We start from the raw sequence: 11563 nt of genomic DNA on the forward strand, positions 1-11563 counted from the left end.
ACAGGTCAAATCATCACACTGGCTGGGAAGACTTTTTTCTTTAGAATCTTCGTACACACTTTCCTATCCCATTATGTCCTAGTTCTCCAAGATCAGGGTGTATCCCACATCTCTTTTTTTTTTTTTTAAATTTTTAGTTCCTTTTGACAAAATCTGAGCAGTTTCAGAGAATGCAGTGTACCTGGAGGATGTGGGCCATCCTCAGGCAGGAGCTGTTAACAACTACCTCCTCAGCTGCCATGGAACATGCTCTGAACTTAAGCAAACACAAGCTATTCAAGGTAAAATAGTTAAGAAGTTCCTAATGAAGCCTTCAGCTAAGCCAACACACTCTGCATTGATACAGATGAAGATTGATCAAAAAGCCATTCTACTCTGTCCACCACAAACATAGAGGCTTCTAGAAGTTTGAAATAACTGTTTAAGTGCAGGAAAACTGAAGAATTTTTGTGTAAATCTACAAAATGCTATCTTCCCTAAATCAGATGATACAAGTTTTCCAATTGCTTAGCCTTATCAGCTGTGCTTACTCATTCTTACTGTTTGCACTCTTTAAGATGCTTCAGACTTAGTAATCATTACTGCAGATAACCAAGCCACAACAGGAATTTGCATGTTTACCCTGCCCCTCCATCTTTTGTTTCAAATTATTAATTTCAGCATCTTGAAAGACAATGGGAAGAAGATTCTGTACTTTAAGTCAGATAACATACACTTACGCCACTTTTTTGGTACAATAGCAAGACTATTTTTCTTCAACTGTATAACCCAGGCTGGAAGCCCCTCTAAAAGCTAATCTCTCCAAGTTCAATTTAGGATTTTTTTTTAAACCACTGAGTATGCATGACTGAATATTTGTTATGCAACCATAACAACTGTCCTTTTCAAGAAAGATTCCTGCATAATGTGAATACAGAGAACCCAAGGCAAACATGACTTGATCTTAAAACTTTAATAGTAAAAAAAGTGTAAAACCAAACACACCGCTGAAAACTTATCAGTAAGAATGAGAATTTAAGTGTTCAAATTCAGAATAGTGCAAATTTTCTTCACTCCCCTCGCCATCTCTTCCAAACTTAAATCACTTTGGTTAAGATACTCAGAAGTATTGGCAAAAAATGAACTTTTGACTTACATTTTTGGCTGCATTATTTCTAACACATACAGATTTAGTTTCAGTCTTTACAAATAAATCTTAAATACTTCTCTATCCATCAAATATCTGTAGAGATGACTGTCATCTTTACTTACATCTGGTTTTATAACATTTTGAGATTGGTTTCAAGGTTACAAAACTATCTGTCTCCCCAACAGGTAGCATACTTCTTAAAATGGCTGAGCTGATCCAGTCCTGATCTGAGGACCTAATTTCTTCAAAGTGGTACTATAAAATGTGATTATTCAGGGTTTAAACATTTGTGGAAGGATCTTATACCAACGAAATTACTCTCAATTTACACCAAAGCAAGATTAGAATTGGGGTCCGCTCTGTAATATAGACTTTGTGCTAAACTTTTCCTGCTACAAAAAAAGCACAAGCAGCAGTTATAGCATTCCCTTAGAAGAGTGAAAACAGCCGGAACACTGCTACCTGGCCTCAACATCTTTTTCGATGGGTCAGTCTTTAACCGATGCCTCTAACTATATTTGAAGCCATGTAAGATTGGAAATGAACACAAAAAAATTTGCATAATACAAAAAGGCAAATCCATAAAAATTTACAAGTACACCATAACCACAAAACTGGAGTATTTCTAAAAATTTGGGTTCAATGAAAGATACAACAAAACTAGCTTTACTAGTTAAATAAATTATTGCTCCATTTGACTCCATGCAGCATTGAAATGAACTCAGAACCCTTTTCTCTTTAATCTCTCGTAAGAAATGATCGATATTGAAGAGAACATGAGGCTCAGATTTACTGTACATTGCACTTCAACTTTAAGACCTAATACTTGCTATTTAGGTCTCCTGTGGTCTAAGCTATCAAATGAATACGTTGTGCTCACCAGAACTAAGTATTAAGAAACACCAAATGTTTAATGTAGTGACATAAGCACTTTTTTTTTTTTAAGAAGGCAATCACAGATTGCAAGTTCTATAGGGCTGTGAAAAAACAAGTAGTGATCTCTTTCAGAAACTGAAGTGAGAAAACAAGCTGTTTGCTATTCTTCATATACAGTTTAAATCACATTTTAGGCCCGCTTCTGTTTCCAAACATTTCAGTCAAAACCCTGACTCAAACAGAAGCAATATCAAGGACACCTCCATGAGGAAACTGCAAATCTAAGGAGTTGGGGGCACGTACTCAATGGCCAAGCAATGGCCTGCAATGCACTTTTTTTCAGTGACACCACACATTTAAGATACCCAAGACCTCCTTCAGTGAGATACTGAAGCATATGTCTAATATTAAGCAGGACTACTCACATACACTTAAATTCTTACTGAATTGGGGCCAGAACTTGATTCTTGCAAATCTAACTGCAAGCTTCAGAAGTAATGAAATTTCAGTCAGAATTTGGTAAAGTTCATGTTTGAACAAGATTGTCTCCAGTGTTCACCTATCAATTTAGAAATTGCAAAGTAAGTGACTTCCAAACTTGCATCCCTCCAACCCTCACCACTGTCAAAGACAGAAACTTAATGCAGCATTACAAGTAAGGGCATGATTCCTTCATAAGAATCCTAAAAGCATTAGTGCAATGCCTTTAATCTGTTTCGATCACTCTTATTTTTAAATAACCCTATTTCTTAAAGATTTGGATAAATACTATTCCTATTAAACCATACTTCATCATTGTTAAGCACCATCGATCTACTTCCTTTGGGCACTGATACAAGAGCTTGTAATTAAATTTCAGTTCCAAGGCTTTAAAATATGGCAGCTGCTTCAATAACTTACACTGGAATCTAATACTTGGAAAACTGCCACTTAGCCTGAACAGCTGTATGCAACTTGGTGTTAAACTCTTCCAGAGAACAGCCATACGCAAATGCTTATGCAGTAAATCAGGGTAAGATTTCAAGATAAGCAGTTAATTTCACTTGGCTATTCTAAGAGTGGATTAATATTTTTTTTTTTCCACAAGTCATTTGTGCAGTGAGCCCATAAAAAGATTATTTTTCCTAAATAATCTTCAATTTAAAACAGGAACACGTCTTCATAATGTTGCTTTCACACTGGCACCGTGCTCTCTTCTTCAAAGATTTAGTCATTGTGTGGTTTCTCTGGAATACCCTATGGATTTAAAAAAAAAAAAAAAAAAAATAATCAAACAAATGTTATATTTTAATGCCATCTGATAAGTGACTACATTATGCAGTATTTTCAATGATTAAATAGTCAACTAACTTCAGTTAGGCTGAGAGTGACCTAGCAGACATAGCTTCCTATAAAAGCTCAACAAGGATGTGCTCCTTAACTGTGGACAAAAAAAAAAAAAAAAAAAAAAAATCACTATGGGTCTATGCTGCCTCAGTTAGTGCATCTGATAAATCCATCTACCAATCACACTGCTTTTTGTAAGACTTCATTAGCTTTCTTCTGTGTCTCAGTTTATTTCTTAGCAGAAGGTACACAGTGCTTCACTTAATGGGTATGAACTCAGTTTTTTAACAGCCCCCTCTCAAACTGTCTTCAAGTATAAGTTGCGCTATTTTCCAGTCAAAGCCTGGCATTAGATAGACTTACTCATTTCCTCCTAAGTCCCTTTTCTAGTATGAAACCCTGAAGTATGTCAGTGTAAGAAATTTAACCAACTTTTCTTTAAAACAAAGCTTGTAATATGTTCTTCTCATCCTAGACTCAAAATGCAAATGTATTTGGAAGTATTGAACGTGTTCACAGTTCTGCAGCCTCTAGCAGTAGCAAACAATAGATATTTGTGAGGTCCAAGCTCTGAGTACCATCCTAGTTTGCCAGATTTGAGAATGACGGCTGCAACTCAAAATAAAATGTTGTCATCCATTTAACCCAACTGATGAGCACTGACTGAGCAACTTTAGGTGTCATACTGAGCAGCAAGAGCTGGTGGTGGCAGCAGCACCTGCACCTCTTCTTTTGAAATCACGCTATCCAAGAAAACGTTGGATTTCATCCTCAAGCTGATAGCAAAAATACCCAACAAAACAACCCCCCAAACCCTCTGCTAACAGCAGGTTTGCTTAAAGGTAGCACTACACTTGGCTACTGCATGCAAGCTCACTTGAAATCCAGTGACTGAAAAGCAGCAAGCATCTCCCAGCTAATGTTTCTCAGGATGGGAGAGGATGTCTCAGGGACACTTCTCAATCTACTTCTTATTTCCTTTCTAACTGCAAAAGCTAGACAGGGGCTGAGGCAACTTTACTCCACTAAAGTAATGTTCACAGCTGCCACCTTCTACTCTAGACATGCCCAGAAAAGATCTACTATTTGATCTGCAATTGTCAGATGCAGCCAAACAGCTCAGGGACTTCAGGAGAGAATACAGCTATAAGAATAACTGTTATTCAGGTTTAGTTTTAAAAACGCAATATTCCGTCTTCTTGCCACATTCACAATGGCTGACAAAACTGACTGATGCTTTTAGGTCATCTCTATAGAAGAAAAACCTAGTTGACTAAATGCTACCATTCTATTTTAGAAGTGGAATTCTTTGACTTTCCAGCACTGAATGCTTCATAGTGACTTGCAGAAGTTTTCCTATGCAAATGTTTGGCTTCTCCAAGTTTTTCCAGACTAAGTCATGGTAATGTAAAAGACATGAGAAGACACTTCTGGATAACCAGAATAGAATGCTTTACCCTGCCGACTTCCCTCTTTCTTTGTAAGGAAGATGGTAAGACTGACAGGCAAGTTGCAGGCAGGAGCCAGTCTGATTTGAACTACATTCGGTGAGATGACAGGTGAAAAGAAGTCAAAAGAAAGAAAAAGCCCTGTGTTCCTAAATTTATTTTAGCTCTTTCTTCTTTAAGGCTCCCTTACTTTGCTTTCTAACATAAGCGTAGCAACTGCATATGCCAATGCAATATAAATGACTATAATTTTATTCTGAGACTCTGACTGCAACAGCAAAGCTTAAATGAAACTACATTAAATATATCTTTTTCACTTGATGCGAGTGGCAAATTTAAAAAGAGGTATTATATCCTCTCTTCCCCCCATACATGTAGTCCTAAGAAAAAAAACACATGCAGATCGTATGCACCACTGGGATATGAAGGCGAAGTAGCGAGCTTGTATTTTAAAGAGCCTCAGAGCAAATCAAAATTGAATGTGAAGTTAAGATTGTGACCGTGGTCCTGGTAAATCTGTAACTTGGTATCAAGTCAGCATGAATGAAAAACCTCAAGAACAGAAGTAGATTCACCTCATGCCTTTTTCGTTTTAAACAGGCTTTTCTACAAGAGGTTACTATTAATTTAGTGTAACTGAGAATCAATACTAAAGAAATTGATCTTTAAATGTTAGCCAGTGGTGGTCAAGCAACACGGCGCTCTTCCCCAGCTTGTCTGCAATCCTGTCCATCTGCAGCATCAAGTTCAGACTATCCATGTTACAAGTACATTAGCATCCATCCACTGGGTTAGCAAGGCTAGGCAGAAGAGACAGAAGGCCTGTTCCAGGAAAGACAGCTAGCTTTAGACTCATCGTTTTACTCATTTTTGGTTCTGTCCCAAAAGACAGCTCCTCCCCCTTACTAAACAGTTCAGAGACTACTGTTTAAGGAACTCCCGAGTCTACAAATGCCTTTCCTTCAGTAAAAATTAAAGGCAGCTAAACCACAGCAGCCTTAGAGAAGTTAAATACTTGAAGAATGTCTTCCAGGATAAAAAAAAAATGTATGTAGCAAAGCAGAGAGAAGTTAAATCAATACAGTATTAATTATTACCATCCATCACTGTCAGAAGACTTTTCACAACCAAGCCTCAGGCTAATGTACAAGCATATAGCTGAGTTTACTCTTAAGTATGCTACAAGGAAATAATTAGTTAAGAACCTAGCAATGATAGTCATTTATACCATATTATCCCATATATGGAGCGATACTTAAGTACATCTTAAGTGACCAGAAACAGCATATTTGATTCTAGGAGTGGTGGAATTTAATGCTATGTAGGGACATTTACTTTCACTTACATAACAAAAATGCTTTATTGCATAAATAATCAGAGAAAGCCCATCTGTGCCTCAGTTTTCTAGCTACCTTAGATATTAATTCAAAGTACTGACAGAGCAGAAGCAACCTTCTGATTCTAGTCTTATTTAGGTTGTTGCTGGAAAAAGTTAAATACAGAAGATACTCAAACACTTGCTAAGACAATTCCCACTCTACCCGCAACACAGGTTGTACGCTTACATTTCAACTCTTGGGAAGATACCTATTTATCTCTGTCAGTTTGTGAGTCATACCCTTAAAGGCATAGTTTGTGCCTGGACTAACAACAATGGAAGCTATTTGGATTGTTAAAGGAAATGATAATTATACAGTAATTACCATAGCCAGTTGGCGTCCTATGTTTCCTACAGTCACACCTCCTGAGAAAAATATACATGGAAGCCAAGAACGGATGTAAAGAAAATCTGGGGATGTATACCTAGTGAACAAAAGGAAATAGGTTAGAGACAAGGTATTATCATCACCTTACATACTGTTAACAAGATGCTATGGAATTATCTCCCTGGGCCCAAACAAAAAAAGCAGTAACACAGGAGAAGAAATAGGGAGACCAAATGAAGCCTGTTAACTTAATAAGCTTCTAAAACCCCATGTCCTAGCCAGCAAAGTTTAGAAATTATCTCTCCTGAGAGCCAGTTAATGATACACCGGGCCAGCAGAAGTTCAGTTTACTGAACTGTTACTATTTCAACATACATCCCAATTTGTCTACTCCCCACCCTCCACCCCAGTTCTCAATCTGATCATTTGGAACAACTGGACAATTAGCTGACTTAGGTAAACAAAAAGTCTTATTATAAGAACATGCCAAATACATTAACAACTAACTTCCAGTGCATGTGCACCCGTTTTCAGTTAAGACATCAGTTGAAACAGTATTTTAAAAGTATAACTTACTGATAAACACCATTATATACAAGAAACTGGGTTATCAGAGTTGCTACAAAGGCTATTGTAATTCCAAGTCCGAGACCACTTCTTGAACGATCAAATGTCCACCAAAGACCCAGTGATAAGGCTGCTAGAGTCAGGGACAGCTGGACGTTGTTCGCAAAATCTAGTTTCTGGAAAAAGATGTTAAGGACAATCTTTTTAAGTCTGCAGACATCCTGCTGCTGAAACTGAACACAGGAGAACAGAAACCAAAAGTGAGCATGATTCTGTATCTCTAAATACAATACATTAAGGATCTGGTTTCCAGACCTGATGAGCAATCATAGCTCTTGTTGACTTTGACTGGAGTGCGAGTGCAAGGACAACACCAATTTTTGCCACACTGAGCATCTGAAGAATATACTATATTGCAATATATTTAACTTTTATGGATTTTTGGCTCAAATAACCTAGTTATCCCTGATGATTTAGGTTTTCTGCTCAAACCATCATTGTCCAACACAAAGAACACTCTTACTGAACAGTTCAGAGTACCTTGCTAGTTAATTGTGTTAACTATTAGATGTAGTCAACATACAGGTTAAAATAACACAACTTATACTGTTATGCTTGCAGTTAAACCAGACATACTATAATGTCTATCCCTCACACCTCCCAGAACCACCCCCCAACTACTTTTAAGTGAACTGTGTTATCTGTCTTAAGGTAACTATTGCAGCGTACTGCATGTCTCGCAGAAGTTTGTCTCTGCCAGTAGCACCATCCTTACCTTTGTAGTTCTCCCATATGTGAATGGGAGAGACTGTTTCATGACAACAGACTAAGCGCATCGAGCAACAACGTAAATGAGTTCAAGGATACAGCACTTGCATGATTAATGCCAACGAAAACTGCTATACATCGCATTACGCTGGCCCACTCTCTCTTGAATTTGTGTGGTTCCCCAAGGTGGCTGTCAATGCAGGGATACAGCAGGCCAACAACAGCTGCAAGAGAAGTAACACTACTTGTACTAACTGTTATACAATGATTACTTCAATATTACTAAATACTAGTTCGGTAAATAAGCACTTGACATATTAGCAAGGTGCTTATCAGCTACTGTAAGCTTGATGAAGACAATTATTACCCCCCTCCCCGGTTTAGAAAAGAATAAACCCCCCACTCTAACAAGCAATATTCTTTTTGAATCTTTAAAGAAGAGATATATATATTGCGATGTCAAGTTATCTGACTTCAAGCTCCTTCTCTCCCATGAACATATCTCATTTGAAATCCTGAGCACATGCTTGTTTTGTACCAATAAATAACAAAGCATCACAAAAAGTTTAATTACAGTGAGGTATGGAACATGCATTTATTCCTCACATGCAGGGCAGATGGTTTTATGAACTTGACTCATTAGCTGTGAATCAGGCCCTGAATTAAAAATTTTCCTGGACTCAAAAGTTTCTTGGCAGAGATGCTTTCTCTCCTTCTGCTGTGCTGCAAGCCAGGTGATGCTCCCATCCAAATCAGATGCATTTTGACACCAAATAGAAGCAGAGCCGCACTTAAAGCACTTGCCATCAGTCATATTTGTGTCAGAGAAAAATAACTACTTATACTATTAACCAGACAAAGTTTTTATCCTCATATAGCATTTTCTCAGCCTTATCAGTCTGCAATTTGGTTGCAGAAGACAGACACAGGCTTGTGTTAGCTCAGTTGCTAGCACAAACACTAGATGAGTTTCATTCTTCCAGGCCTTGCTACTCCATGTGTTGTCACCAACTCCAGGGCTAAACATGCTGCTTTAACTGATGTATGTTTATCTCCTTTCCTACGAGTTTTTTTCCCCTGCTTAAACTCCTAAGAGGAACAACTTCTACATTAAGGCACAAGACATGCCATTCTAAGAAAAACACGTGATCTGATACTGAAACAGTTTCATTATTCTGATGCCAGGTACCAGGACTTTTACCTTACAATTCACAGCTAAATGCCGAAGTTTAATCCAGCTGTGACAGGGCTGTGATAACTCTCACTGGACTACTACCTGTGGCAATCTCTTTTTACTGCGCACTTTATCATTCATTCAAGTTTATGGTTTATCATTCATACTCCCTTACTAAGAGGTACAGATAACACGTGACAACATCGCTGCATTAAGAAAACCCCAAACATGGAAGGGTTGTTTAAAGTACTTTCAACGCAAATTAAAAGATTACAACGGGTTTATTTCCTAAGATTTAACCCCTTTTTAACCCTTCATCAAGGTAAAAGGGTACTTCGCGCGGCACCTCCGGAGGCGCTGCGGGCAGAGGGGAGCAGGGGAAGGGGCGGGCAGCGGGGGGGGGTACGGGCAGGGGCGGGGCGGGCCCGGCGCCGCCGCCGCACGTGACTTCCTTGTTTTCGGCCCAGCCCGTGGCCAGTTCGGGCCGGCAGCCAATGGCGAGCACCGCCCGCCACTCACCAGTTCGCCGGCAGCCAATGGGCGGCGGGGGGCGGTGCCGCACGGCGGCGGGCGGCCCCGCCCCGCCCCCTCGTGCCCCGCCGTGGGGAATCCCGCACTGGAGTCGCGCTGTCACGGGAGGAACACGGTGGCAGCTGCGTGGGGAGCGCGTGTTTCCCCGCCCGCCTCCGCGCCACGGTGCTGGAGCTGCTCACTCGCGCTTCCAGACCGCGCCGCGCGAAAAATACACTTTGCCCACATTCAGAGTGCACCGGCGCAAAAAAAGCGCCTTCGGACACGCGGGAAACGCGTGGGTGTCTCTTGCACGTGGATACAGCTGGAGCGGGCACGCATCCTTCCAAAGGCAGAGTTCACCTCACTCCCTGCAAGCGGTGCCAGTGCTAAGCTCCCCCCCAACAGGTCACTAATTCAGCCCCGCTGCCTCTCCTCCTCACTGGAGGGTGGGTGGGGAAAGAAAAACCAACAAAAACCCCACTCGTGGAGGTCTGCAACTCACCTGCTGCTGTCCCGCAGCACGGGGGCACCCACCAGGCGGAGGAGAACAGAGTGGAAATCACTTCGTCAGGGAACAGAGTCACATTTCTCTGGATCTGCAGCAAGTTCAGCACCAGGGCCATGAAAGCACCGACGACGAAGAGCACCACGACCCTCTGCACCAGGTGCTGACTCCAGTTCAAGGTGCTGCTGCTGCTGCTGGTGGCGGTGGTGCTGCCGGCGCGGGAGGTGCCGGGGCTGCGCGCTCCGTGACCCACCAGCGTCAGCGAGGGGCTGGAGACGGAGGAGCTCAGCATCTCGCCCACCTTGGCGGCCAGCCCGGCAGCCGTGCCCCCCAGCTGGGCTTTGTGCCTTCCCCTGGCCGTGCAGGAACAGCTCCAGGCGCAGTTCTCCAGCCGGGGCATTGGCTTCACCGGAGTCCTGAAACACCCGCACGGGGACAGGCTGTCAAACCCCCAACAGCGGGTCAGGCCGACCCCCCGCCCACCGCTGACACACACCGCCGCCGCCCCCAGCACCACCCGGGCTCCCGAGGCGCCGGGCACTCGGCTCCTAGCCCGACGGGCCGTGGGGAAGGCGGGAGCGCCGCAGGAGGGGGGGACCGGACCTACCCGAGCGGCCGCGGGGCCAGGGGCTGCGCTGGCTCAGCCTGGCAGCGGCGGGGCCCCCGCCCCGCCGTGACCCGAGAGGCTCGGCCCCCGGGGAGGACACGGACAAGGACCCGCCGCTCCCGTCAGACCCACCCGCGCTGCCGCCTCTCCCTCCGAAACGGGCTTCGCTTCCCGGCTCGGGGGTGTAAAACGGCGGCCCCCTTCCCCAGCCCTCTTCTCCCCGCCGGGCACCGTGGGCGCGGGCCCCCCGCCCCCTCACCTCAGGGGGCTGCGCCCGTCGCTGCTGCTGCTGCCGCCGTCGCCTCAGCCCGTGGGGGAGGGCGAACGGCCGCCGCTCCGCCGCCTCCCTCCCGGCTCGCCGCCGCCGGCCCGCGCCCCGTGTAAGGTTTATAAGCACCCAGCCGCGGGTGTCACGTTACCCGCCGCCGACCTACCCGCGGCCGGAGGCAGCGACGGGCCCGCCGCTCCGCCACGCCACCCCTCCCCTCCCCTCGGGCCGGGCCGGGCCGCGCCGGGAGGGGCGGGGCCGGGCGCCAGCGCCGAGCGCGGGAGCCGCCGCGCCAGCCCCGGCGCCCGCGTCCAGTCGGGTGAGGCGGCGCAGCCAATCCCGGCCGGGCGGCTGATATGACGTGCGGGACACACCACCCGCCTTCCCCCCGCCCGCACCGCGGCTGGCGGCGGCAGGACCGCGCGGCGCCGCCGGCCCGGCCGGGCCACCCCCCGCCCCGCTTCCCCCCTCCCCGGCCTCCCCGCCCTGGGCCGCGGCCAGTGGCGGGCGGGGCGGGAGCGCGCGCGGGGCGCCCACAGCTTTCCCCCGCCCCCGGCTGTAACGTCCCGCTGAGGGGGGAGCCCTGAGGAGAGCCGGGGCCCGGCTGCACCTGGCACCCCCTGGGGTGACAGCGGCGGTGCTGATGCTCGCGATGGGGCTGCCGGTGGCGGTGGCC

General features: G+C 44.8%; 1 protein-coding gene across 1 annotated transcript; it reads right to left on the reverse strand.

The window, feature by feature from the left end:
• Positions 1-933: 933 nt before the first annotated feature.
• Positions 934-11074, reverse strand: INSIG1 (insulin induced gene 1). The gene is made up of 6 exons (XM_074868851.1): positions 10879-11074; positions 10010-10428; positions 7920-8044; positions 7062-7228; positions 6483-6582; positions 934-3241 (listed from the first exon to the last, which is right to left on the reverse strand). Exons 2-6 carry the CDS (start codon positions 10410-10412, stop codon positions 3212-3214), a joined length of 825 nt encoding a protein of 274 aa, XP_074724952.1. The 5' UTR covers positions 10413-10428; positions 10879-11074; the 3' UTR covers positions 934-3211.
• Between the last annotated feature and the right edge of the window lie 489 nt (positions 11075-11563).

This window comes from Strix uralensis, chromosome 1, assembly GCF_047716275.1.
Source record: "Strix uralensis isolate ZFMK-TIS-50842 chromosome 1, bStrUra1, whole genome shotgun sequence".
Classification (NCBI taxonomy): Eukaryota; Metazoa; Chordata; class Aves; order Strigiformes; family Strigidae; genus Strix; species Strix uralensis.